We start from the raw sequence: 13,577 nt of genomic DNA, 5'->3' as shown, positions 1-13,577 counted from the left end.
CTCTGACGCTGGATGCCCGGAGGGCCCTGCGCCCGCTCACAAGTGTACTTCGAGACAAACGAATTGCTTACCGCTGGGGTTTCCCTTTCAGCCTTCAAGCAAAAAAAGGCAACAACTGGGTGACAGCACGGTGGCCAGAGGATATCCCAGGCTTCCTGAGAGCACTGAGCCTCCCACCGATTCGAATACGAAATTGGATCACTGAAGAGGCACTGGCAGCGAGAAGAGACCCACTGGCACCAATGCACTCAACGGGCATGCTACCCAACAGGTCGACCCAACAACAGCAAAGATGGGGAGGCCCAGCGGGCGCAGAGGAATAGGCGGCTATTGGAGATGGGAGGAACACAGGCGAGCGGTGAGTGACCTACAAGAGGAATACAGGAGGACTCAGAGGGTCAGGGACTATGAGAGAGGGAAACGGACACTTTGGGTGGGGGATTAATGGTTCTCCCGGAGATCACTACGCCAACGGGGCACATACCCACCATCCAACAGGGGCTGGAGGATACCTGGGGCCACACACTGGACACAATTTGGGAGGGGTGAGGGGCACAGGGCACTATGTTATGGGGACAATAGAGGGAAATAAGGAGTAGGAAGCTCTCTGAGACTGAATGCCAAGCTGCTGACTGAGGGGTACACCCTACCATGGGACGCACTGCTGAGGAGGGGTAAGGGGGTATCAGGATCCGCAGACATGGGTCATGGTGGATCCCTCATAGAGGAACGCCTTCATCTGATGGCAATGCACACCCCACACGCTTACACGGCTGCGGCAGATGCTGGTACAAGGTAGAAGGGTAGGAATGGCATAGCAACGCATAGAAATTGAGACCCTGGGTGGACTGAGATTCCCCTCCAGCTCACCACAAGCCCACTGGACATGGGACATAGCAGAGATGACTAAGGAGGGCAGTGGGACCCATGGGATAGGGGTAGCCATGGCGGACGATAGGTACAGAACACGGGGAATCAGAGCTAGACACTAGAGCCCCTCCCAGAGCCATGGGGACCACCCACGACACAACCTGACAACCCAGAGGCCCAATGACGCCGGACCGAATTCCTAACCGACCCCGACGCACTGCAGGGTGGTACACGGATGACACTCAGACCCTTGCACCAAACACTAAGGCGGATGCTTGAGTCCCGACCCCCTTGACAGACCCTGACAAGCCGCTCGCCGAAGAGACCTCAAACCCATATCCACGTGATCACACTGCAACACGTTTGATTCTCACACGAGCCCTAATGACCATCACACTGTAGTGCAACACATGCCAACCAGGCCGGGGAGGCGAGTTGGGAAATAACCTGGTTATATACTTTATACTAATTCTTACCTTACGATTTAACTTAGTTCGGCACATTGTTCCTGGATAGTTGCCAATTCAGGGACACGTGTCGGAGAGCGTCAACTGTGCTGTGCCGGACAGCGCGCACCCCAAGTGACAGGTGCCTAACTTACTCTGGTACGGGAAGTGCGGCTTGGGGGGCAACGTACACTACACGGCCACAGACACCAAATCACAGAAACTCCCACCTCTGGAGTGGGGTGGACGCCAATTGTCGACCCCCCCCCCACCCGGGTGGGCCCCTACATAGGGGAAGCCTTACAAGTCTAACCGACCAAAACAGCTGAGTCTGATGTGGACGCCTACCGACGCACCATCCGCTCCGGGCCGCTCTTCCTCTGGCCTGTCCTACTCCCCTCCTTCTTCTTTCGCCCCCAGCACCCCTCTCCCCCTCCGCTTCTCCCCAGCGTGAGACACATTTCAAAGAAGGCGCGGAACCGGCCCTCAGAGACTCAAGATACCCGATCGAATACTTCGCAAATCACAACTTGGGCAAAAAAGCGGGAGTCGCCATTTTGATCGCGAAAACAATCCCGTTTAAGTGCATGGAGACGTGCAGAGACCCAGGAGGGCGCTATCTATTCCTAAAAGGCCCCCAACACTAGACAACATCGCTTTTTGAGGAGTACCCTACAGAGATTGGAGAGGTTCCGAGAGGAGCTGCTCCTTGTAGCAGGGGACCTAAATGTGGCCCTGGAACCCCGATTAGACACGTCTAGGGGTACCAGCTCGATGTCACACCAAAGCCTACGGGACACCAAGGAGGTGCTGCAAAGCGCGGGACTTATGGACAGCTGGAGGGTGCTCCACCCAACGGATCGTGACTATTCCTACTTCTCCACGGTCCACCAACGCTATAGTAGATTAGATTATGTCCTAATCGCTCAGGAGTACCTGCCTCTACTCATTTCAGCGGACATCAAGACGGCGTGCTGGTCAGATCACGCGCCCATCTCAATCCATATTAGATCCCCCCTGTACAGGCCCAGAGAACTTCAATGGCGAATTAATGAATCCCTACTCGCGGATGTGCCCGTGGTGGCGGACCTCCGCGCCGCAATCACCACATACTTCAACAAGAATGCCACGCCGGACACACCGCCGATGACGATCTGGGAAGCGCACAAATGTGTAGTGCGGGGACACCTCATCCGGATCTGCATGCATGGCTGACCTGATCCGCAAAGTTGAAGAGCTGGAAGAAGCACACAAAACCAACCAAACGGATGACACCTATAGGCCGCTCTTGGACGCACGACGTGCCCTGAAGGAACTCCTAACTCAAAAACTTCAACATACGATTCGCAAATCTAGCCGTTTTTTTCTATGAGTATTCAAACAAATGTGGAAGGCTCCTAGCCAAAATGCTTCAGAAACAAAGACGCATGAGCCACATTACTAAAATCAAAACAAAAGAGGGTCCGGAGACGCAACTGCCGGACAAAATCACGGCGGATTTCCATGCTTACTACTCTGACCTGTACAACATACAGCGCGGAGAATCCCCAGGGGAGGAAAGGACAAGGATCACGCGGATGACGGCATACCTGCAACAACATGTGACGAGAACCCTGGACGACGCAGACGTGGAGGAGCTGGAGGCACCCATCACGCTCCTAGAGCTCCAAGCAGCACTAAAGTCCACCAAGCTGAACAAAGCACCAGGCCCTGACGGACTCCCAGCTAGATATCTCAAGGAATTTGGCGACTAGCTCCTGCCACAACTTCTAAAAGGCATCAACTCCCTGCGAGACGGGGACACGCTCCCTAGGGATACCCTGGCGGCCACGGTGGCGGTCATACCAAAAGAAGGAAAAGACCCATCTAACTGCGTGAGCTACAGGCCGATATCCCTCCTGAACGCGGACCTGAAGCTCTTCACTAAAGTCCTGGCCACACGCCTGCGGGGCCTTTTACCCGAACTGGTGGACCCAGATCAGGTGGGTTTCATCCCAGGAAGGGAGGCGCGGGACAACACCATCATGGCATTGAACATCATCCATGGGCGGATCACCTAAAACAACGAACCCTTCTCCTGTCCACGGATGCGGAGAAGGCTTTTGACCGCGTAGACTGGCAATATATGACCGCCACCCTTGAGGCGATAGATTTCGGCCCTTACCTGCTGAAGTGGATAAAGGGGCTGTATACCATTCCGAGCGCCAGGATCAGGATAAATGGGTCCTTGTCACCAACGTTCCAAATCCGCAACGGGACGAGACAGGGATGCCCGCTCTCCCCCCTTCTGTTTGCCCTCTCCCTGGAACCATTCCTGGGGGTGGTCAGACGGGAGGGGGGAATCTTTGGGTTTTCAATAAAAGGCACATCCCACAAGACAGCGGCCTATGCGGACGATATGCTGTTTTTCATTAGCAACCCCCTGGTCTCACTCCCAAACCTGTTGAAAGCGTTTTGGGAATATGGGCAGATATCGAATCTGAAGCTCAACATGCTCATAGCCCCCGAACCCGGAGAAGCCGCCCATTTGCGCTCGCAATTCAAATTTACCTGGTGCACCACCAAACTGAAATACCTAGGAATATGGCTCCCGAAGAAACTGTCCGAACTATATGCCCACAACTTCGCCCCGCTCCTGCGGAACCTTAGGACGGACATGGAGCGCTGGTCCAAGCTGTGTGTTTACTGGTTTGGCAGGATGAATGCTATTAAAATGAACCTCCTCCCCAGGTTATTGTACTTATTTCAAACGATCCTGATCAGCCTGCCTGCAACTTTTTTCCAACAACTAGACTCCGATATTTCTAAGTTCGGATGGCGCAACCAACAACCCAGGATCCGCAGGACGCTGCTACGTAGACCGAAGGAACAGGGTGGGGTTGGACTCCCCTCCATGAGGGACTATCACAGAGCCACACATCTCCTACGCATTGTTGAATGGCACATACCACACTCACCCAAACATTGGATTCATATGGAGAGGACACTGATGGCGGGGACGTTCCCGGCACAGGTATGGAAATTTGAACTATTGAAGAACTCCCCAGCTCCCACCCACCCACTCATTGGAGCCACGCTAAAGATCTGGGGTGCAGTGCGGACAAAGTTTGCACTAACCACACTGCCGGGACCGATGACGCTGGTGACCCACAACCCGGAGATAGCCGGAGGACTCACACCCAAAGATGTGGCCGCATTTGGAGGTATAGCAAAGACCCACATACATCAATGGTGCACCACAGCATCACTTAAATCACTACCCGATCTGTTGGGAGATAAGACCCCGACGGGCCTGGAGCGGTTCTGATATTTCCAGATTCAGGCATACTATAACACCCACCAGGGGAGACGCCTATTTCACAGGCCCCTTACGGAATTTGAGAGGCACTGTGATGCTGGGCCACAGCTCTTTAGGGGGATCTCGACCATGTATACGCTGCTTCGGACAACGGAGCCGCTGGAGCCCGCTAAACATGCAACACGATGGGAAAGAGCGACAGGCTTGGAGCTCACCACATCCCAGTGGATTAAAATATATATTCTAATGCATCAAAGCTCCATGTGCTCCAAACTACAAGAACTAAATTACAAACTGCTTATCGGTTGGTACCGCACTCCAGAACGGCTACACCGCATGCTCGCGGATGTCCCGGACACATGTTGGAGATGCGAGGAGCGACAAGATACAGACCTCCATATATGGTGGTCCTGCGATAAGATAGCTCCCTTCTGGCGGGAGGTCCACGGGTTGATTCGATAGGTGCTGGACACCGACCTCCCATTCCAACCGCTCCCGATGCTACTCCACCACACCCAGCAGCCCCTCTCGCAGTATAAAAGATCTTTGACTAGACATCTCCTCAATGCGGCAAAACTACTGATACCAAGCAGATGGAAGTCAACACAGACTTCCACACTTCAACAATGGATGGATAAAGTTGAAGAGCTGCACGAGATGGAGAGACTCACGGCAGCCATACGGGACGAAATGGAGAAATATCAACAATGCTGGACCCACTGGATTCTGTACTTGGCCAGGCAGTGAGCTGGCTGCTGGGGACTCCCCTGCCCTGCCTCTCCCAATAGATTTCCCCACCCACCTGTCCCCTCCCAGCCCCCCCGCCCCCCTTTTTTTTTTTTTTATCCCCTCACCCACCCAACAAAGAGCGAGCCGGGCGGAGGAGACGGAGGGCGCGACAATCCAACCCAGTAAGACCCGACAGGAGCAGAGCGATTAGCTAGAGGAATAGACCGCGGGCACAGACCTTATAAGACCAAAAAGAGGGAATTCCCTCCCGACCTGCGGAGAGCTGGACGACACTCACAATACTGCACACATCTAGAACTACGAACCAACAGCATATACTACACTGGGACGACGCACACATCACTCACGGGCGGGGCCACACATGCAGCTCCTACACAGCGGCGCTCCCAGACTCCCACATACAGAGGACGGCTACCCATCAAGGTAGATTGAAGCGCAGCGCCCCAACCTCGAACAGACCATACATGCCCATATAGGGACAACCACCCAAACGCTGAAGGTAATAGGTAGAGAGAGACGAGAGATACGTAAAATTGTAAAACACCACAACATAAGCAAGACGACCATGCCCCAAACGACTATAGCATGATTTGCACTAGAGGGCAGCGTAACTACACTCTCGGCTACAGCAGCATAGGACACTAGGTATAGAGGTCTACAGAGGGAGGGGCGACACGACAGGAGAGATGAAAACGGGGACCCCACCTAACCTTAAATAACACTTTGGAGACGTCTGACTGACACACAGAGCAAGACCGACAGACAACGGCAGGTGACCTACCGAAAACAGGAACCAACAAACAACCACGCAGGCTCAGACTCTGTACTTGCTACTCTTGTAGAAACTAACTACACACTGCAAGGCTCAGTTACTTTTTTCCCCTTCTTCATGCCGTGTACATCCACACGTTACACTGACATGAATACTAAAGTAATTAATTCTCCGGTAAAATGCTTGCTAGCAGGTACCCAGGAGCTATAAATCGGAAAAATATTTAAGTACCTAGGCACTACCATATTACACCCGGAGGGTTACCAACCGGCCAAAAGACAAACCCCGTCCAAGTGGGCACATTTTAGGAACACACTGCTTACGCACGGACGGGCTGAAAGCCAATCTATCTGTGTTAATACTTATATAATGTTTACTTCTTCCTACGCGGTTTACAGTTAGACCGAAAGTTGTACTGTTTTATCAACTGTCTGTAACATGCTTTGAGTAAGTTATTCAATAAAAACATAATAAATGGGGGAAAAAAAAAGTGGGACCAATTGTATTCGGATGCATTTTTACAGAATTGGCTATTTTTGCTCAGTGTTCACCAACGTGGCCACCTGGGGGGAAAAACATCACACATATCACCTCATTCCTACTCAGTGGGTTTTCCACTTGGCTTTTTCATATTTGGGTTTATAAAATAAATATTGAATTATCCTGTTTCAACATATGCTGTGGCAACCTAATGGTAAAATAATAGCATGCAAAAAAAATTGTTTTTTGTTTTTTTTTGTTTTGTTTTTTTCTTCTTCCAACTGGGTTATTATGGTCTAAATGTTCTCTCTTCAAAACTCTTTGTTTTGGGAATAATGCTCTGGATACAGTCATTTATACACATTTGTCACACACCTGTGCCCCAGTTTCTTCATTTTTCAAGCTTTCAATTAATTTTCTCTGTATAAATTGTTTGTAACGGTTTCATCTTCCTAGGCACAATACGAAAACCCACCGCACATCTATGCATTGGCAGATAATATGTACAGAAATATGATTATTGATCGAGAAAATCAGTGTGTCATCATAAGGTAAGAACTGATGACCTCTTCGTTAGGACTTCCAGCTGTTAACACACTAATGCTGCTGTGGATGGTTTTGGGACTCTTAAATTGGGTACAGTGCTTTAGTATATACCTTCAATTATTTTATTTTCATTCTGCATGGTACTCTGTCCGAGCCAAGGCCTGCAGTGCAGTGTGCTTAGCTTATTGGCTGAGACGCATCAGCAGATGATCTCAGCCATGCACTGCAAAGCTTAGTGCAGGAGAGCTGATGGAAGCTGCTAATTAGAAGCTTCTACCTCTCCGTCACTGGTAGTGGAAGCAGGGACCAGTGCCCGGTGAACCATCAATAAGATGTGGCATGACACTTCTGGCACCATAACCACTACAGCTAGCTGTAGTGGTTATGGTGCTTATGTTCCTTTAATTGATATTCCTGGTCATTTCTGGTAGAAAAGTTCTTCCAGGTATGTAATGATCTTCAGTGGTTTTAAAGGAAGACGCTCAACATTCTATGCTTCAATACAAGCTTCCTGTAATGACTCAAACCACAGGCTGCTGTGCAGTACTAATGGTCACCCAGATATTTACAGTGAATGGCTGCCTGGAGCAATGATTTTCCAACAGCAGCTGACTGAGTTCTAGGAGTTGATGATTTGAGTGAAGTCCCCTTGCTTTAAAGAGATGAGTTGGGCCAGGCCTGGCCATATTATCTACTGCATCATAACCAAATTAAAACAAAGTGTTTGTATAACCAAATTAAGATCTGGGCAATTTTCTATAGGGACCATTTATTTAGAAGTGTTTTTTTTTTTTTATCAAAGAAATTACATATTAATAACCTTTTTTTCTTTTTCAAAAATGGTCATATCTTATTATTTCTTTTTGCTATGATGATGATGATGATGATGATGACCATGTAAATGACAAACTGATTTCATATTTTTGGATAAGCGTTTCATGTTATAAAAACATTTTTTAATTTTTGGCAGTTTATCCAAAAAGATTAAATCAAGGCCTAAGTGTCTCAGGATGCTGTGCTTCTTTTTATTCAATAATTTCTTCACTTACTGTGAAATATCTCATATTGGCAAAGCTTTCTGTTTCTTCAACCAAGTCTTGTGCCAACTCACCGATTTCATCCTGTTTTCAACTCAAGCCTTTTTCATCCACATCCTGTCACTTTTTAGCTCATACTTTCAAAGCTGTTTTGTTGGAGAAAATGCAGTTTTCAACGGGATGTGCGTGCCACAACCTATATTTAGCAAAAATCTAATTAGAAAAAGGTTAAAGCCGCTGTCTCTCTGTAGAGACTTCTGAGGCTGCTCCTTCATTAAGTAGAATTAATGCACCTGGATGCATTTTAGGAATATGTTGTATGTTCACTTGAAACAAAAGCTTGTGTTACACAGGCATAAATTAAATTTCCACAAAGGACCTTTTAAATAGGCCAGAGAATAGGAAAAAATAATATCCCCTTGTGATCTACAAGTAACTACCTAGATCTCAATGGAGAATGTTGACCTTTCAGTAGATAGACTAATCTGTAGCACAACACTTTTTAATCTATCGCTGTCATTACTTCTGTATTTTAATTTACTTTAAATAATAGTAATACATCAACCACCAAAAGTAATATATGTATTTTGCACCATGTGATAAATGAACAATAAACACTAAAATAATTTCTGGAATCGGAAACCCAGATTCAATGAAATACTAATGAAGAATGCCAAGGACAAGAGCAATCGGAATTTTGCAACATTTTAAATTTGATTAAATTATTCAGTGTGAAATACTTTGAACACACTGCTTGCTTTTTAGTTAACAAAATGCAATATTTGACAAATAAATTACATTTAGATTATTTGTAGCCTATGACTGAGTAATATTGAGAAAATTGTAGTTACCAAAATTATGGGCTTTCAGTTAGAGGAGAAAAAGAAAAAAAAAATGTAGGGTTAAAAGAGGGTTTCTCGTCTACAATATTTTTAGATAAGTATTTGGGAAAGAACTCAAAACGGGCCATCTCAAAGTATTCCTTTTAAAGTGCAGAAGGGAAAATTGCTAAATATTTTGTGAAGTTTTAATCTGTTATCTGGAAGTTGGAGCCTCAGGCTGCATTTAAAATTTAGCTTGCCTCAAGCTATGTCCCTCCGAGGCACTAAGGATGTGTAACAGGCTCTCCAAGAAATCTCTCCTATTCCCCAAGCTGTAGTAAATAATCCCCTGTCACAGGTAATGGAGATCATTGTGAGTTCAAAGAAAAGAGAGGGGAGTGACCTTGATTCTGTTTCCCTTTTCTTTGTGGCAGATTGCCACACATGTTATTTAATACATATCGGCACTACACTATGCATCTCGTTTCCATGGTAACCGCCACCTGTAGATACACAGGTTCTTTACCCTCCATCTGTCCTCCGGGAGACCGCCACAGTGTGAAAGAGATGAGGAAACATGATGGGTGCAATCCTGAAATTGAAAGGACCCGATTTATTGTACAAATGCTTTAGTAGTACTACTTTAGCAATAAAATGGAAAAAAAATATTTATAGAAAGTCTTTTACAAAAAAACTATAGGTTAAATACAATGTTTAAAGTGAATTTAATTTGACACATGTTCCAGGATGTTATTGTTTGTTTTATTTGTTTAATGGACCATATAGTGCAAAATGTTTCCATTTACTCCCGCAAAAAATACCTTTTTTTTATTTTTATTATTACATTCACTTTATTTATTTATTTTTTAAAAAACTACCGTACATTTGAGTAGATATGTGTCTGTACATGCCATTAGTGCTAATGCATTACGTATTTAGCAGCATTCAGGTAATTGCAAATATTGGCCCATTAAACTTAATGAGTCTAAAAGCATGAGAGGCTAACCTTGTATTCAACACATTAAGGACTACTCGACTCTGAGAAAAGTGGGGATGAAAGAACAACTACATCATCAGGATAAATTATGGATTTAAGCCTGATAGATATCTCAGGGTCCCTCTACCAACCGTCTCCAGAAAAAAAAACGCACTTCTATGTAATTTCAGTTTGTTGGAAATAAAATGATGGTGTCCAAGGTTTCTTTCTCTCTTTCTCTCTCTCAATATTGTAAAGCAATTCTCCAATAAACTTAGCTTTTTAAGGATTACTTAGAGAAGGGGTTCCCATAAAGTAGATCCCCAGATGTTCCAAAACTACAGCTTCCATGACGCTTTGGCATTCTAAAGACATGCAAAGCATCATGGGAGTTGTAGTTCAAAAACATTTGGGGATCTACCTGGCTTAGAGTATGAATGACCACATTTCATATCCAAAGATATGGGATATCTGCATCATCTCCATTTATTGTACTTCAAATATCGGATAGTATGGCACTGGCATTTACTTTTCTATGGATCCGCATTGTCCACCTTGTTTCTTTATTTTTAGTGGGGTTGTGTATTATAACATCGATGACTACACTCAATTAGAAAACATGAAATTAATAGTTTAATATCTTAAATTAATGATATAAGTGGGGGGAAAAGACATGTGCTTATGACTCTGAGTGGTCCATGCTCTAGCCCTGGGGTGCCGAAGCTGTAGGTACCCAGATGTTGTTGAACTACAACTCCCACAATACTTTGCATGCCTTTAGAATGACAAAGCATCATGGAAGCTGTAGTTCTAAAACATCTGGGGATCTATCTTTTTGGCAACCCTGGTCTAGTCCATGGGTAGGCAACCTTTGGCACTCCAGATGTTGTAGACTAAATTTACTATAATGCTTTTACAGCTATAGTGCTGGTAAAGGATTAGGAAAGATGTAGTCCACAACATCTGGAGGGACAACGACCTTTTGGCTCTCCATATATTGTAGCTGTGCTTTAGTGTACCAACAAAAAGGCATTTTCAAAGGGTTTATTTTTTGTTTTTGTTTGCTTTTGTGATCTTAGATCATGTGGAGTAAATGTTATATAGGTTTCATTTCTCAGTATTTTTGTCATGTTGATTAGTATTTGATGCAGTGTCCTGTTTTTGTTCTTCCCTGTAGCGGAGAAAGTGGAGCTGGTAAGACTGTGGCTGCCAAATACATCATGGGATATGTCTCTAAGGTCTCGGGAGGAGGCCCCAAAGTTCAGGTATGACAAATGTTTGTGGTGGACTTTATGCTTCGAATTAATATGTTTAAGAGCATATCTGGGGACATTAGTAGATGAGTAGTGCAAGCCTTTCCTGCAACTGATGATTCAATCTGAAGGGATGGTAAAAGTGAGGAGTTGGTCAAATTAAGCTGAAAAGGATGGTGCAACTGGACTCTTCATTGATCAAGAAAAGACATATCTGTTCCTACAGACCGATTATTTGAGTTCTATATAAGGACAATAATTGTGGAATTGGAATTGTATACACTTAAACTATATTATTTTTTGCTCCCCTTATCTATACAAAAATTTAGAAAATAAAAATTACTAATATTTTACAAATGTATGCACAATATCTATTGCAATTTGTGATAAAAACCTTTTTTTTTCTATTAAAAGGGACAACAACAAAAAAACCCAAATAGCTAAAGGTTTGTAAAGGAGAGATTAATACCTAAGCTTTCTATGGTAATAGTCACAATGAACAGAGCCTTATTTGCGGTCTAGTTTAGCATGCTAGTAAATATTAACAATTTAGCCACCTTCTCCTTTTTTGTTTAAAATGTCTTCATTTCCATTTGGTAACACAAAATATACAGATGAGACCAACATAGTGTAATTACATTAATTAATAGAACATATTGTATAATAAAGTGGGACTCACATTTATAAGAGCCTATAATCATGGCTCTTGTGTTATGCTGCCCCTTTAAGCATACAACCTGAGAAAGCCACATTGATCAGTTAAAAATAGTCCCTTTCTCAGAAACAAAACCTTTTTTACAACCTGTCTGTTCATAATTACTGTTATACAATAACAATTTCTATAGTGACTTGCCTTATTAAATTAATCAATCTGTTTTGTTTTACTTTACTCTAGCATGTAAAGGATATCATTCTGCAGTCAAACCCTTTACTAGAGGCCTTTGGTAATGCAAAGACTGTACGAAATAACAACTCCAGCCGATTTGTAAGTCACGGTAACATGACTCCTGCTGATCTATTAGCATTGTCTCTCTCACTCTCTCTCTCGAGCAGTATCTACATGATTTAAAAAAAAAAAAAATTTAAAATGTAATGCAACTGCAAAATGGCTAAACTCATGCATTAACCAGATAGTGGTTCTGTGTATAATTGATTTACAAAGCATCTGTCTAGTGATCTCTGAGTTGTGGTTTGTAAATGTACTGGTTGCATCGATATACTTTGGATAAATCATGCCAACCAACTGAATGCTGGATCACAATGGAAAAGTCCGTTATTTACCCAGAAATAATGTAACAAAAATAGTAATTTGGACAAGGTCAGAAATAAAAAGAAAATAATTAATTAAAATTAGAATTGGGTAGAATCTGAGTCACAGTATTCAATACCACAGTCTGCCACACAATGGTTAGACATTCTGGTATTTTCTGTGAATATCATTGGGATACGGCATTCGCAATCACATGGCCACTACGGCCTCTGTTACACGACCAATATTTAGTTAGATACAGAAGTCAAATGGGACACAAATCTCTATCTGTCCGGACGATAGAGTAGGGATACAGGTAGCGGAGGACTCTTTAAAATCTCACCCATGTGGTTGCACTAGAGATTCCATAGTCCTCCATTTGAAGATACAGGTCTCTGATTTGGTAGTTTGTTGTGGGTTTTTTTGTGGTGGTTATTTTTTTTTTATTATTATTATTTTTTTTATTATTATTTTTTTCTCTGTTTTGCAAAATAATTAAAACATTATATAAACTTCCTATGGCTTTTTTTTTTATTCACTTATATATATTTTTTGAATTTATACTTTTTTATGAAAATATAATGCTTATTGGTGCAAATGTTTTGTGACCTTCCATTTTGCATTAGTCTGGTCTATTTATTTATTTATTTATTTACCTAATATGGCTCAGTAATTTATTTATTTTCTTTTTTTAACTTTGAAATAGGGAAAATACTTTGAAATTCAGTTTAGCCCAGGAGGTGAACCAGATGGAGGAAAAATTTCCAACTTTTTGTTGGAAAAATCTCGGGTCGTGATGAGGAACCCAGGGGAGCGAAGTTTCCATATATTTTACCAGGTAGGAATAACGACTAGTCTGTATGTTTTAGTGTATATTGTTTATATTCTCACCACATATCGAACGCGTGGCTGATGAAATATTTTACTCAAAAGTGAGTTCATATATAAATACTGTATATATAGTTTATCATTTTTTGACTTGTATAACCTGTAATGTGATATAGATCCAATGTGATCTTTGTTATATTCAATGGAGCCAGCATATGTGTGTGTCCGATTTTAATCTAAACCTTCTTTTG

The 13,577-nt window shown here is 43.8% G+C and overlaps 1 protein-coding gene across 1 annotated transcript in view; it reads left to right on the top strand.

Annotated features, from left to right (window-relative positions):
• MYO1E (myosin IE) overlaps positions 1-13,577 on the top strand; it is a 149,881-nt gene that overhangs the window by 76,070 nt on the left and 60,234 nt on the right. Inside the window, exons 4-7 of the mRNA XM_063449120.1 lie at positions 7,073-7,167; positions 11,174-11,261; positions 12,145-12,234; positions 13,205-13,336. Of these exons, the coding sequence (XP_063305190.1) occupies positions 7,073-7,167; positions 11,174-11,261; positions 12,145-12,234; positions 13,205-13,336 (405 nt within the window). The remainder of the gene's footprint in view (positions 1-7,072; positions 7,168-11,173; positions 11,262-12,144; positions 12,235-13,204; positions 13,337-13,577) is intronic.

The sequence above is a fragment of the Pelobates fuscus genome, chromosome 3 (genome assembly GCF_036172605.1).
Source record: "Pelobates fuscus isolate aPelFus1 chromosome 3, aPelFus1.pri, whole genome shotgun sequence".
Classification (NCBI taxonomy): Eukaryota; Metazoa; Chordata; class Amphibia; order Anura; family Pelobatidae; genus Pelobates; species Pelobates fuscus.
This window is presented reverse-complemented; position numbering and strand designations above follow the sequence as displayed.